Below are 15725 nucleotides of genomic sequence, written 5' to 3'. Positions count from 1 at the left end.
GTGTGCTTTAAAGGGTTCATATTATTAAAATCCTAATGTGGTCTACCAACACTGTTTATGTAGTTCACATGTATGGTTGTCCCGGGTTCACATATGGAAACCGCCTGGGGGAAAAAAAGCACTGATTTTTGTTGTTTTTGTGAGGTCAAGCATTTCAGCACTGCTGATTGAGACAATAAATGGCAACCTACAACCCCTAGATCATGCTATATAGACAAAAGTATTGAGACACCTATAGGCGCTTTTACAACATCCCAATTTAAATCTATAGGCATTAATATGGAGTTGGCTCCTCCTTTGCAGCTCTAATGGCAAGTTTGTGACTCTACAGTTAATGAGTCAACCTTTAGCCACTTTTGCACCATGCTCAGCACCCAGCAACCCAGCTCTGTAACTTTACGTGGTCCGACACTTCTTGGCCGAGTTGCTGTGGTTCCTAAACGCTTCCACTTTTCAATAATGCGCACACACAGTTTCTAAAATGCTGAGAAAAAGGCAACTTCTTCATTATCCTTCTGTTCTAGGGACAGCAGGGTCACAAGACCACACAGAAGCAGACACACACACACACACTCCCTCAATGCTCTCTGGCTGTGAAACAATTAAACCCTACTCGCTGGCAGTGACCTGTGGTCTTAAAAGTTCAGCGCAGTTGCCTTTAGCAGCTGGACACTGTCCTGCAGGCATCAGCAGATCAGTGTTTAGGGTCAATCACAGCACTCCTGAGTCACAAACTTGATTCCTGTATACTATCTACATGCTGAATGTGCAGCAAGCACAAACAATAGACATGACAAATCTGCCAGCACGCTGGTCCAGCAGCTTTGGACTGGCTTGTGAGTGATGAGGATCAAATGTAGAGCAGTTACAATGTCAGCAGCACCGCCGTTAGGACCTCAGCAGAACTATATTTAAAGGCCCAGGTCTCGGACATGTGTAAAAGCAGTCTGACATGTTAAAAAGCCTAAAACTATTTATCGTGATTTGCTACAATATCACTGGAGCAGAGTAAAGTAACACAGAAGTGAGAGAGACAGAGAGACAGAGAGAAAGAGAAAGATTGTGGTGCTCCACAGGAAGGGTGTGCTGGTTTCCTGAACGGAGCGAACAAAAGGATAAGGCAAACTTCAGCCGCCAGTCTCCCTGAGACTAACTAAAAGAGGAAGTGAGGGGGAAGGGAACAGGAAATAACATCACTCCATGTGCTTCACAGCAGTGAGAGAAGTAAAGAGAAGTAAGGAAAGAAAAGTACAGAAGAGAAGTAATGAAACAAGAGGATACCAATAAGAGCTAAGAGAAGAGAAGAAAGAGAGATAAAAGAAGAGAAGAAGAAAAGTGAAGAAACCCAGAAGAAAAGTGAAGAGAGCAAAAAGAGAAAAAGAAGAATAAAGGGGAGAAGGGAAAAGACAAGAAGTGAAGAAACGAGATGAAGAAATGACACGAGAAGAAGAGGAGAGAAGAAACAAGCTAGAGAAGAGTGAACAAAAGATGAAAAACAAAGAAAAAGAGTTGAAGAGCAGAGAAGCGAGAAGAGAAACAAGAGAATAATATAGGAGAGAGGAAGTGAGAAATCAAAGCACAGAAGAGGAAAGAAGAGAAAACAAGAACAAGAAATGTACAGAAGGAAACTTAAAAAAAGGAGAAGAGAAGAAAAAAAAACACAAGTGGAAAAGAGTATAAGAGTGAGAAGAATCAAGAAGTAGAGAAGAGAAGAGAAGAGAAGAGAAGAGAAGACAGAGTTTGCATAATGAGCTTCACGGCCTTTCAGTGGCTAAATGATATTATAGTAAATGTGGTTAGCAGCAGTGCTCAAACAGATGCTGGTGTGTGCGCGCTCATGTTGGCAAGGGGAAAGGTTAGTTAAACCAATTAGGGAAGGACACAGTGTGAAAGGGTTAATTTAATTAGGCTCAGAGTCCCACTGGTCTGGCAGCCCTACAACTCCTTCATCATGCCCACCCATCTAAATCAGACTGGTCACTAAAGACATTACAGTTTCTGTACCAAAACACCAGTCCAGTCCAGCCCCCCGAGCCCAGACCCTGCTTCAGTACGGTTTGAGTCTGCAGGCCAAGGTGACAGCCTGATCTTGAGCAGAGCATTTTGCAGGCCCCTTTAAGCTCACTGGAGTGTGTGTGTGTGTGTAACACAGAAGCGCAGGAAAAGGATGTCCACCCCGGGGGAAACACAGGAGGACATTAACCTCTCATTCCACCCAGCGCTCTATAGGAAGCATCTGATAAGCAGTTTCGCAGAGCGAACAGGAGGAGCTTATATTGGCAAATGGAGTAATTTGGGGAGGGGTGTGTAGGAATAAACTGACCCTTGAGGGTAAACAACGAACTCGCACGATTGGACAAGCTGACTTCTGACCTGTACTGTGACGTTAGGGGGTGTTGTGAACTTCTGGCCAGTGTGTAATGAGCAGTCTTGTTCTGCTGCTCGGATGAGGCTGATGAGAACGACCGTGTGGACATCAGTAGTGGGTGGCAGTCATAACAATATGGTATGATTGAGTATTGTCAAGTGAAGGTGAGGAGCGTGGCAATGATGCTCATCACTAGGACCCCGTTTACACCTGGTCACTTCATGCGACTAGATTTTAAGAAACGCAAGGGTTTTGGTTGTCTAACGCATTTGCACTGCAACATGTGGCTCAAATGCATCTCAGACTACCTCCTGAAGTACTGAGTGTGATCGGATTTGCATCTGGTTTAAAGGAGTCTAAATGGGAGCGTTCACACTTGCATTTTTAAAGGGCTTGGTCCAATCCAGATATAATCCAAATACTCCAAACACATGACACATGAATTGATCAGGTGTAAATAGGGGCATTGCTTTTAAACAATACATTGACAACACATTAACACAATATTTAATTGTGTTCAGATTTGTATACAAGATCCAGAAACTGTCAAAATGCAACAAAATATTAAGATACACTATGATCAAAATTATATTTGGTTCATTTTGGAAAAGATCAATTACATAAGAAGGAGAAAGTTTTAATCTACCAAGCCCCCCCAACCAAAATCTAAGACCTGCTATAGGGTGAATAGACGGCCATGTGTAAAAGCTTTGATTATTGTGTGTCACTAGAGCAATGAGCCTTATTCATCAACAGTTTAAGAAGTCATCTCTTCTTCAAATCTACTCAGGCAGTTTTCACAGAGATTCTGATATTTACCACTGTGTTCTTACTTGGGATTTGTTGAATTTCCAAGGATGATGAAATCCATCGTTATTAGAGCAGCTCTGTGAAGAAGTTCCCGGTAAAAACATATTATGATCTGACGTACAGATTTTATGGTATGGGCCCTTTAAAAAAGTGATTTAATGGGCTGACATTCAAATATGCTACTTGTAATATACAGTTAATGAGGGCTGTCTAGCTATTAAATGTATGGTGTTCAGTATTTTAGCACACTATACAGTCTGTACTGCTGTTGACCCATCATCCAGACAATACATGTTTAAATTCCAGCAATGCCACAAGGTTATGGTTTAAATAATATAATAAAATACATCATCTGATGCCATCAACCAACAGACTGGGTCAGACAGGTGGTCAGAACACAATACACAATCCTGTCTGCTTTCAGGGTACAGAGACACAGTGAGGAAGACATTGAATGAATGAATGAATGCATGCACATGCACAGCACTCTTCAAGGCACCCAAGGCCTATTCAAATTCTCTTCCTCTTCCCCTCGAGACGGCCGGAAAGGGATGTTCTCTATATTGTGTTAAACCAAGCGCCGTTCAGACTGAAGGTGATGAACGTGGCCCTTGGTCCCCAACTCGGACCCACTGCAATGACATTTCACACTCACACAAGGTGAACCCACTCTTTACCATATAATAAATATGTAAGAGGTTCAGAGTGTTGACTGCGTGTCTCTGGTGTTGGAATACGTCATGTGTGCACGTGGGTGGGTGTTAAGAGAGGTCACCCTGAATCTTAGTGGTTAAAGCAGGGTGCAATTTCAGATTGTGTTTTTTTTTTTATTACACACAAAACACCACGTTTGACTAATGATGAGGAGAAGAATGAATAAGAAGACTACTGTGAAGATTTCAAACAGTTGAACAGCAGCAACAAATAAAAACAACAACAAGGCCACGCCTGCGGCTCAAAACACACGCTCAGAGGCAGGTTCAGATCAACATTAATCTTGAGCTTGTGTACTACAAGTCTCCCCAAAATAAAACCTTTGAGTCCTCCGGAGAGTCCCTGCAGACAATCTCTCCAGCTACACACACACACACACACACACACACACACACACACACACACACACACACACACACACACACACACACACACACACACACACACACAGTTACTGGAACTGTAAGGAATCGAGAAGTTACGTCCTGTTTTACTTTTCTATTAAATGATGGGCATCCATCATCACAATGTCTAGAAACAGAACAACTGCATGGATCACAAAACAAGACCAATTAAAAGATGGTCTGTACCAACAACTGTAGATAAGCTCACTGTGGTTCCTTCCCCTTCCATTCTATAGAAATGAACCTGTCTGCCATGTTGTCTGCATAGCAAAGACCAGAGGTGGAACCTGACTCGCACACTTATTTGGTAGCCCTGCCCCCTTTTTCCAGACTAAGCGTGTTGCAGACATCCTTAATTGAAACTGAGATGGAGACGTAGGAGTAGAGTGGATATCCATACATACATTTTATACATGCAAACATGTGCCAGCCTTTCTACAAGCAACAAGCAACACACCTCTCATGCGAAAAACACAATTACAACATCACTTAAATATATTACTGTTTATTATTCATATTTATGATTGTAATTCCCGTGTGATATCAGACTGGGGTCTAGAGATTACACAGACTTATAGAAATAAAATCAAAAAGTGGGGCATAATCAGAAAATTCATTTTATGGATTTACATCAATATAATCACTGTTCTGGCCAGGTGGCATCACAATCCTAACAACAGTGCAGTCCAGAAATAATATGGTATTACATTAGTGGGTGGACATGGAACCAACTGTATAACAACCAATCTCATCATAGTGTCGAAATACAACCCAGGTTCCATATATATATATATATAGTCAAACATACACTGCCTAAGCTCATTTATGCAAATACAAACACACTGTTGGCAGACTGGGTTCTAAAAATCATCAGCTTGTTCTCTTAAAGTGTAAAACACAAGTGTAAAGGAAAGTACCTGTCCATATACCTCTATTTAAATTTCCCAAGTACAAAGATATGGTCCGTGATACTTGATTAGACAAGAAAATTGTATTCATGTCTACAGTATTTATTAACCACAAGCGCAACCCTGACCATGCAACTTTGGGCACAGTAAAAGCCTTCGGTGACTCTCATTAATTAACCTTACACAGCACATCTTAATTGTTTATGTTTAATAAGTAACATTCTGCATCTTTCTCCACTCTGCACAGCAGCTAACACACCTGACTCACGCTCATGCTGAACTTCAGCTTTGACAAATAACTCTGTGAAAGTCCTTCATGGTCAACCTCTCACACAGCTCAGCTACTGCATAAATCATACCAATGCATCTCTGAATAATGAGTGGCAGTCATTTGGACCTTGCTTTAGGGGAAGACCATGACACAAAGTGCTTGCTCATTACTCACTCCTGGAAAAACCTGTTGAACTGTAAGTTTAGACTGGTTGGATTTCAACACCTGTGCAGCAACAGCATTGTACATTCTTGCTACATAGGTCTATCTACGGGCCAAAGCAGGGAATGTGGGACGTTTTAAACTCATTTAAAAACAACATTACGTGGTATTTTAGCCTAAAATAAGAGCTTCAAAAATCATGTATATGCTCCACTGACCTTTAAGACAGAGAGTAGCACTGCTCATCATGGTGCCAATAGGTCCAAGAGTCCTATTCTATTGGCCATAAAGCTGTGTGTGTGTGCATTTGCACATCAGTGTCTGCAATGGGTGCAACTTAAAGTAATTTAATCCATTAGTTGAAAGGGGTGTCCACAAACATTTGGACCTACAGTGTATTTTCATACATTACTTTTCCAATGTAAGAAGCTCCCGCCACCATCTCCATCTCTTTAGCACAGATTTCAGCTTGAAGCATGACAAGTGACAAAATGCCCTGTGCCACATTTTAACAATCTGACTGACTGTCACATGCCGGTTCCTTTCTTTTTTAGAAGTTGAGAAAATAACATCTCCCCCAAACCCCACCCCACATTTGCCCGTTTCACCCTGCTGCCGCTCCCACAATCCTTTAACCAGATATGCTGCTTGCCTCCACAGAAATCAATGGAGGGCGGAAGACTTTGCACGCTGCATTCCAAACGCAGAGCAAGTTTCTTTGAGCCAGTTTTAGTACGAGAAAGAGGAGAACATAACCACAACCAGAGTTACAAAGGTAAAAAAACTCTCGTCTGGCAGAACTTGTGCTTCTCTGTGAAAGGATGTGCCGGAAAAAAGGAGGAAAAGTTGCCAGAGGCAACAGAATTCCTGAAGATAGGACTGCAAGCAAAAACCGTTAGAACAGATGCTGCCTCTGCTGGAGCCCACACACAGTCTTCACTCACACACAGAGTCTGCCACACCCTATAATCATGAAGTAACAGTCAGAGAACCTGGAACCATTACTATAAATGGCCTAGTACTATTTATTTTGTAGGACAGGGTTTTTAAGGGAGTTCACAGATGTTTCCATTATATTCCATAATATAAAGCTTTCTGTTTTTTCTATTCTATACTTCACTCACTCTCACAAGCAGATTAAAATACCATAGAAAATACTTAATATCAACAAAGCATCCCAGATGATAAAAGCATGTGTTTGCTCTACTCACGCTTGGTGCTAGATGACAGAAGGTAGGGTGAATTGCCCTAATGTGGGAAACTGCCTAATGTGGGACACCCAAGCTTTATATAGTGTAGGTCTTCCTCAAATAAATTTATTCAATGAATCTGTTGGTTAACACAAGCTGTGATGACATGTAATCAGAATCACATCTTAGATTAAGGGTGGAGCAATCTTCAAACAGGAAGCTCTCCAATGCAAGAATTTCCCACAGCCTCAGAGTGGCTCAGCAGACACTTGCACTATGGCCAGAGAGTTCGAATCCAGGATAACGCTGCTCCGCCATCAGCAGCCGGCGCCGGAGGGAACACAATTGGCTATGCTCTCTAGGTGGTTAGATGTCTTTCTCTGTCTCACTGTGATGCAGGGCAGCACAGGTGTCTGTTGGCTGATGGCTGCGCTCTTAAAAGTGTTATTTAAAGAGTTTACCCTGGTTTTGTTGGAGTAACTGTCTCTACTGTCCAGCTTTCTACAAGATTGTAGAGCACTGCTGTGAGGATCTGATTGCATTCAGCGACAAGAGTGTTACCCCTTTACCCCAAGCCTGGCATTAGCCATGCCAATAAGTCAATGTTTATCTGTTCCAGAAAGCCATATTATCCAATACAATATATCCAATACAATATATCCAATACAATGTCTGGGGTAGAGGGGTTGTGGTGGCTGGTAAGCAGCAGAACTGCATTATCATCTAATGATTTTGTCAAATCCATTATTGATCTTGAGGCTGAACACAATCAAATCCTTCTCACAGCAATGTTTCAATATCTAAAGCCCTTCCTTTACAGAGGTAGAGACTGGTTCTGCAAGAAGAAATTATTACCCTTGATTTCAGCAGTAAACCTTACATTAGCCAGCACTAATCTGCTCTGTCCAACATCCCGCAGGGAATACCCTGGCTTTCCATCAGAATTCCCTGTGTGTCCAGTAGCATGGGAAAATAGGAGAGTGTGGTGTTTGCATCTGTTTGAGGAGTTACTCTTGCCCTACTTCTCTCTTCATCCTGTCAGGGAGAGAGAGGTGCAAAAAACACACGATTCATTTCCTCACATCTTTCAACATCCTGTCACACCTGTCAAATATATACCCTGAAAAACACACACACACACACACTTTTGTCATGCATTTTCTCAAACAATTTATTTCCCAACCGCATAAACATCTGCGGAGATACCTGCGTAATTACCTGTCAGGGTTTGACAGCCGTTACAGCATAAAGCCTTCATTCAAATAACATTCTGTTAACATAGGCAGCATCTCTGATAGGACCAAAGCTCCTAAAAACTCAACAGCACTGTACACTAGGGGTGGGCAGTATGATAATATCGTATTGGGATACATTTTATCGTGACACACAATACACTTTTCTAAGCACATCAAGATATTGTTAGTGCTTAAAGAACACTGATCAACTGCAAGTGTCATTAGAAACAGTGCAATTAGACTGGATTAAGTGGATGAATGGTGTATCACGATAAATATTGTGCATTATGAAAACATCTTTAAATATTGCAATATAGTATCACCCAGCCCTACTGTACACACACACACAAAAAGTTTACTGTGGGTTGCCATTGCACAAAATTAAAATATCTGTCTCTGAGGTGGGCAATATGACTACACGTTATCTTACCATGATAGATTTTGTTAATGTGATGCTTTTTCTGGGAAGTCATTAGAGCCTTATTAGTCCTTTTTTAGTTTCATTGGATGAAAGAAAAAAATAAATCACTGGGATGGGACAGCTTTTGGATAGCATTTTTTTTAATGGTTTGTGACAAATAGGGGAGGGAATCTCTAGGCGCTTCACTATTCTATTTGTTCTGATCCACAATGATTTTATTACCAATACAAATGGAAATGATGTGGCTGGAAGTCAACTGGGAGTTTTTGCAGTGGGGCTGAAGTGGAAAAAACCTCTCGACGCAGTGGGCAGTTTGAGCACGTCTTTCTTAGTGATCTGCCGTTGCTCTGCTGCCTTCTTTAACAGCTCAGCCATTTATCAGAACAACCACAGAACCTGGTGCCGTCAAGATGCTCACAGTTAACAATAAAAACACAGTGATTGGTTAGAATACTGCAGTCTTCTGCAACTCCAGCACTGCAAAGGCCAATAATGACAACGATCAGAAAAACAGCACACAGTGCAGCTTGTGAAACAAAGAACAGGTAAACCAGTTCTTCTGAGAGCAAGAAAACGCTTAGAGATGTTGAGGCTTGTCTGTGGAAAGAGCTGCTGCTGCTCGGAGTGCAGTGAAGTGCAGAAACATGAGGGGAAGTTTCCGTCACCCACCGTCAGAGAGGAGAGGGGGAGAAAGAGAGACTAGAAAAATGCAGGAAGTAGGATAATAAACGCAGACAGTGCTGGAATTCATTTGGGCTCAGACTGCCACACTGGATTAAAGCCTGATCAAAGTTCGGAAATCTGAGGAGGAGAGCTCCACTTATAAGTTGGTTAATGAACTATGGAATATCAAGACGGAAAGACAGACAGAAAGAGGGAAAAAGAAAACGTTTCAGGTATAAGGAGTATGAGGCTTCCATTTTTAGTGACAAATCAAGTGAAAAAGGAACATATAGGGTTCTACATAGTTCTGAAAGTGGTTCTGGGAATCAGAAATATAGGCGTAATATACAGATACTTTAAGATCCTGTCTGTAAGCCCACACCTCAGTTCTTTCCTATAATAATAACTACATTGTCATATTTCAATCAGTTTCATAGGCCTTACAATTGAGCCCTGTGGGACTCCACAAGATATCAAGATAAGAACCATTTAACCAGAACTGCTTAAGCTTTCACATGATTATTTAAGTCATCATGGTTTTATATAGAACCACATCTTTTTTATATAAAAAAGGGGGAGGGCTTTTCTTGGAGTGACTGTCTCTACTGTACTAGATTTTGGAACACTGCTGTGAGAATTTGATTGCATTCAGCAACAGCGTTAGTGAGGTCAGAATGTTGGATGATCACCACCCCACCTCAACCCCAACCCCAACCCCTCCCAAAAGTATTGGATAGGGAACAATCATTCCAGACAACACAGTTCCACTGCTCCACAGCTCAATGCTGGGGGACTTTTTACCCTTCTAGCCAACGCCTTGGCACTAGGCATAGCGCCAACAGGTTCATGTTTATCAGCTCCTGGGAGTCCTATAGGGTGTAACTTAAAGTAGTTGAATGTGTTCATTAGAAGGGGTGTCCATAAACATTTGGACATACAGTGTATATCTGCCTATTCTGCATACACTAGTTTAGGCCTCATCAGTCCCACAAGTTGATGAGCACAGTAATAAGAACAGCCTGAAACAAAATTTAGCTGGTAACTGCTCATAGCAGACTCATAACACCATAAGCAGACCACAGAAGTTAAGAAAAGCAGGAGTCCAGTCAAGTCAAAACACACTATACCAGGTGTACAGGCATTGACTAGTAGTGCTTACTCAGCCCATTAACGTTATTAACATCTTACATATGTTGAAAACACTGACATTTCATTTTATTTGCATTTAATCCACTTTCAGTTTAGATTTCCAAACTCCGACGTTCCAGACTCAACTTCAAAATAAATAAAGAGAGAGAGAGAGAGAGAGAGAGAGAGAGAGAGAGAGAGAGAGAGAGAGAGAGAGATCCATCTACTCCCAGCACTAGCTAGAGCTAAAAACAGCAACTACAGCTTCTCACACGTCCGCTTCACTCACAGCCTCCCTCTGGGTCCGCCCGCCGTGGGACAGAGGGGAAAAGAGACACGTCCCATCCACAGGCTAGCTCAAAACTCAATCTTAACAGGGGGAGCGTTCCCACGTGTCTGAGACTGGTGCCAGGTTTCCACTGTCCAGGCAAAATGTGACCAACTTAAAGGAATACTCCAGTGTTTTTCAACATGAGCTCCATCTGCCATGTCTGCAGCACACTGACGATAGCCAGAGACCTTCACTTTGAAGCCTTTCCATGCGCTAAACCTGCTAACTCAAAACACACACACTAGGCAATGGCAGGTCAATGGGTAGATGCTCCAGTGGTAATCAAGCATATGCCTTTAAAGCACCCATATGACGAACAGAGGAGTTGTTGTAGCGTGTAAACATTGTTAAAGAGTAACACCACCATATGGTATTAGATAACTCCACCTCTACTTCAACTTATAAAAAGGGTCCAAATGTTTGTGGATACCCCTTCTGATGAACACATTCAGCTACTTTAAAGTTGCACCCATTGCTGACACAGATGTGCGATACACATTGAGCTTGCATAGTTCCTGTAGAGAAGGACCTGCAATAGGATAAATGACCCTATTGGCACCATAAGTACTGCCAGGTGTGGGCTAATGGGGTAAAAGGCCTCCCAGCATTGATCTGTGAAGCAGTGAAACTGTGTTCTCTGGAATGATAGTTGGTGCTACATCCAGTACTTCTGGGATGAGTCAGGGAGTTGGGGAGAAGGTGGGGTGGTAATCATCTAAATCCTGACCTCACCAACGCTCCTGTCACTGAATGCAAGACAAATTCTCACAGCAACGCTCCAGAATCTAGTAGAAAGCCTTCTTCCCTAAACAGTAAATTACAACTCTTAATTTCTTAAGAATGATGAATAAGCAGGTGTCCCAGTACTACCTAGTCTGGCCAATAATGCAGTATGATGGGAGAATTAAAAATCCCTACCATTAAGTTATGATGTGTGTATCTGAGACACCAAATTTAACACTTAAGTTCTTCTGCAATGTTCATAACATGACGTCAGCAGAAACTCTCATGACTCAAATGTGGAGGCACAGTGGTGTGCGTGTTACAGACAGAGTATGCAATTGTCAGTTGAGACAATGCATCTAGGTCTGTGTCAGGTTTTGCCCTTTATGACGGATATTCATGCTGATTTCATACACAAAATGCCCAGGCAAATATTTAAAATAATAACTCTGAATACTAACTGTTCAGAATTTGCAAACCGTGAACAGATTCAGCGTCATCAATGAACCCAACTCACACTGTCAAATCAAGATTACTGACTTATTTGATTAATGGTTTATTAATAGGAGCAGAAATGTAATATTTCAGGGCAGCATTGTCTTTTGTCCCTGATTATCTGACAGCGTACTCCACAGGTCAGCAAAGCCACAAATGATCCAACTTGTCTGGCCGTGCGTCACGCAACATCCCCCTGAGACAGTGACTCAAACCGCGCAGCTGATGAACGCATATCTGCCCTGCTATTACACAAGACATTCATTAAGATCGCCACACGTACCAAATGGCAGCAATTAGCCAGAGAAGCTAGGGACGTGTAGGGGTGGGGAAACTCCTTAGGAGAGTTTCTCTGCACGAGTAGATCACACACAGGTCCCTTGGGCTTTTAGCTAACGCACCTGAAATCTGAGCTGCTCTTGTTTAGGGAACAAACACTGTTATGCAAGACGATTAAGAGCTTCTGTTTTACATTTGGTGAGAGGAGAATGAAACCTGTCAGACGTACACCATATGGACAAAAGTATTGGGTCACCTGCTGTTTTGTCTGAAATCAATGGTATTATAGTGTTTATACTACTTTTGCGACAAAAGCTTTAGTGTCAGGATGTTGGCTGATCACCACCCCACCTCCAAATATCAAAATGTCTACCCAGTCTGAGACTAAAACGTTTTACACCAAGCTTTCAGATCAGTCCAGGTGTGCATAGTGCACTGCTGAACTTCAGGTATTAGGCCAACTCAATTCTAGGCTCGGTTGCGTTTCACTGCTGAACTGGCCAAAGTTCCACAGTAAAACCGAACCCACTCTGTCGCTCACTGATGAAGCAGCTGTGCAGTATTTCGCTCCCAGGCCTGCCGCCGTAATATTTTACTGCAGAGTTCAATTACAGTGATGGCTTAATCCACTGAAGACGAAATAAAAATGGCAAAGAAACTCGCACTCAGCAAACTGCACTGCCTGCCAGCACTCAATCACGCCACACACAAGTTCAGCGAAAGAGGCGAAGCGTTACGACATGCGGCTCCTGCCGGATTTTAGTTTCCACATTTTCTTCAGGCTCAGGCTCGCGGCCAAGCCTGCGGACTGGGCCATGGGCCTGCTGAAAACACTCCTTCCCTCCGCAAACACACAGAACCCTCCTTTTCTGTCAAAACAGGGAGGCAGAGGGGAGCAAAGTGCGCCCGCAGCATGACCCTACCGCAGCCCTGCTCAGGGGACGGGGCGGACGGGTGCCAGCAAGCCTTGTCATCTGTGGGGGATATTTTGACACAAGGGCAGACGTGTCGCAATCGACTGAGTCAATGGAAAAATCCTTATTTCTGTCATGCCATCCGTACCCTTTTTAAAGAGACAATATGAGTGAGCGTGAGAGAGAGAGAGGGAGAGACTGACTGTGGAATCTTGCCATAAGAAACTCCCATAAACCAATGTCAACTTATAAAAGCCTCTAAACCTTTATCTTTGTTCTATATTTATCCACTGACCGATTATTTACTTTAAGTTGAATACATGAATCCACGGCTCTAGGCTCTAAAACTATGTTTTGAACAAATGGGTGACTCTGAGAATGAGTGTGTGAGAAAACAAGTACAATGCTGAGATCAGAGCCCAATTTTGCCCAAGTGAGCTGAGCCAAAGCAGAGCACAGTGAAGCCTCCTGCTTCAACTGCTCAGATCTGCGTCCTCACCCCAAATGCATCTGATCAACCAGGACAGGTTTTGCACTGGAGCTACAAGGCTAACGCTGATACTGATCCAATCTAATACCACATCAGATGATTTTTAAGTCTCATGAAGATCACAATCCTGCGTTTCCTGAGTGGCGCAACTCAACGCTAAATCCAGTTCATACAAACCTGATAAAGCTGCCGTTCCTCAGTCAACATGTCAGTGGATCTGTTCAAGTCCTGAACAATAACTGATCTGTAATAAACTGGCGGCACGATATATCGATTAATCGTGGTCACCGCGGTGCGCACATGCGCAACAGTGCCCTCAGCGCAGGACGTGCGCTGTCACGTTAAGACAGCATATGTCCAAATGTTTGTGGACACCTCTTCTAAATAATGCACTCAACTACATGAAGTTGCTGCCATTGCTGACACAGACGTGCAAATGCACACGCCAATCTTGGATACACATCCCAAAAGTATCACTGCAGAGAGCACGGCTCCACAGCTCCACGCTGGGGGGCTTTACGCCCCTCTAACCCACACCTGGCAGCAGGCATGGCTGTTGTATTGGCAGTAGCTAGCTACTTAGATAGCTACTTCTCTATGGGGATTAGACAAGCTGTGGCAGCAATGAGTGAACCTTGCTGCAGCGTGCTGAGCGCATTCATTAGAAGGGGTGTCCACAAACTTTTGAACACACAGCGTGTGGTTGGTAGGTAGTTAGTTAGCTAGCTAGCTGGCTAGCTCTCTGAGGTAAACCTGAGCCAATACGCTAGCCAGGGTCCTCTGCATTAGCGCACACAGTGTAAAGGAGGTGGTCTGCAGACACTCACCCAACAGCAGGAGTTTCACTTCTTTCGCAGCTTTCTCTCCGTCCTCTCGGAGGCTTTTATCGATATGTCTGGACCTTTCGGCCGCCGCTTTGTCCTCCTGACTGACGGTACACCCCATGAGTGCTCGCTTCAGGGCGCCGGAGGTTAGAAACGATAGCTTAGAGAGAAAAAAATGAGGATCTGACCCCCTTTAACTTCGTCGTTTGTGTGTTTTTGGGGCCTCTGGCGGCTTAAAGCGGACGAACTTCCCTTTTTTGTTGAGGAAAAAGTACTTTGAGAGCGCGTAAACTCAGCTAACCGTACGGGAAACGGGCGGATTCAAACAACCGTTAAAACGCAGCCGTTAGAGATTAACGTTGACGTTAACCAGCGAACAACCAAACTCGACGCAAATCCGAAAAATATGAAAAATAAAGGCTCGGTAGTGGGTTTAAGGATCCCAAACTGAAGAAAGTGGGGAGTTTAACATCACTTAAAGAGGAGGGAACCGCGAGTCTTCATAGCTAACAAATCCAGCAAAAACACGAAAGACTGAAGTTTTCAGAGAGGAGCTGAGCGGTCCGCTCGCGCGCAGGCAGGCAGGCGACTCGAGCCCGAGACCCGCAGCCCGTCAGATCAGGAGAAACGGGAGGAAAACCGCCGCGGCGTGTCGAGTTTTCAGCCCCGCTTCCGTCTCCACCCCACGCTAATAATCAGTGTCTTCCGACAGTCTTGGACTGGTGCGCCGTTACACAGTCAGGGCAGCCCGCTCTGATTTTCCCTCTCCGTTTGCTGAAGCCGCCACACCCGAATAGCTGAGAAGTTCCTCACAGCCACAGAGCGGGACGCGCGCAGCCCCGCCCACCACCTCTGAGTCGCGAGTACTCATGGGAAATGTAGTATTCTAGTGAATCTCCGATTTAACTAGTTCTTTGGTTGTTAATACCACATACACCGATCAGCTATAACTTTATTATTATTATTATTATTATTATTATTATTATTATTATAACACTGTGGCAGGTGAAGTGAAAAACACTGATTATCTTCATCTGCAGTGGCATCTGCCAATGGAGGGGATATATTACACAGCAAGTCAACAGTCAGTTCTTGAAGCTGAAGTGTTAAAAACAGGGGAAATGGACAAGCATAAGAATCTTGCCACTTTGACAAGAACCAAATCTGTGACGGCTGGATGACTGGGTGAGAACTTTGGCAAAACCAGCAGGTCTCATGGGGTGTTCCCAGCAGGGGCACACCAGAGATTTTGCACCCCATTCAAATATATTAATTACACTGGGCCCCACAACTCTGCAAAAATACTAACTGAATGCATTTGTAGGGCCCCTGTCAGTCACATGCCCTTCCCCTGGCATGCTGTGGTCAATACCCACCAAGAAAGGAACCACCTGT

The 15725-nt window shown here is 43.4% G+C and overlaps 1 protein-coding gene across 1 annotated transcript in view; it reads right to left on the bottom strand.

Moving 5' to 3' along the window:
• gnai2a (guanine nucleotide binding protein (G protein), alpha inhibiting activity polypeptide 2a) overlaps nt 1–15135 on the bottom strand; it is a 72469-nt gene extending 57334 nt beyond the window's left edge. The window contains exon 1 of the mRNA XM_072666411.1: nt 14334–15135. Coding sequence (XP_072522512.1) covers nt 14334–14451 — 118 coding nt within the window. The 5' untranslated portion in view covers nt 14452–15135. The remainder of the gene's footprint in view (nt 1–14333) is intronic.
• Nucleotides 15136–15725: the final 590 nt, after the last annotated feature.

The sequence above is a fragment of the Salminus brasiliensis genome, chromosome 21 (assembly GCF_030463535.1).
Source record: "Salminus brasiliensis chromosome 21, fSalBra1.hap2, whole genome shotgun sequence".
NCBI lineage: Eukaryota > Metazoa > Chordata > Actinopteri > Characiformes > Bryconidae > Salminus > Salminus brasiliensis.
The sequence above is the reverse complement of the archived record's forward strand: the minus strand, read 5'-3'. Positions and strand labels throughout refer to the sequence as shown.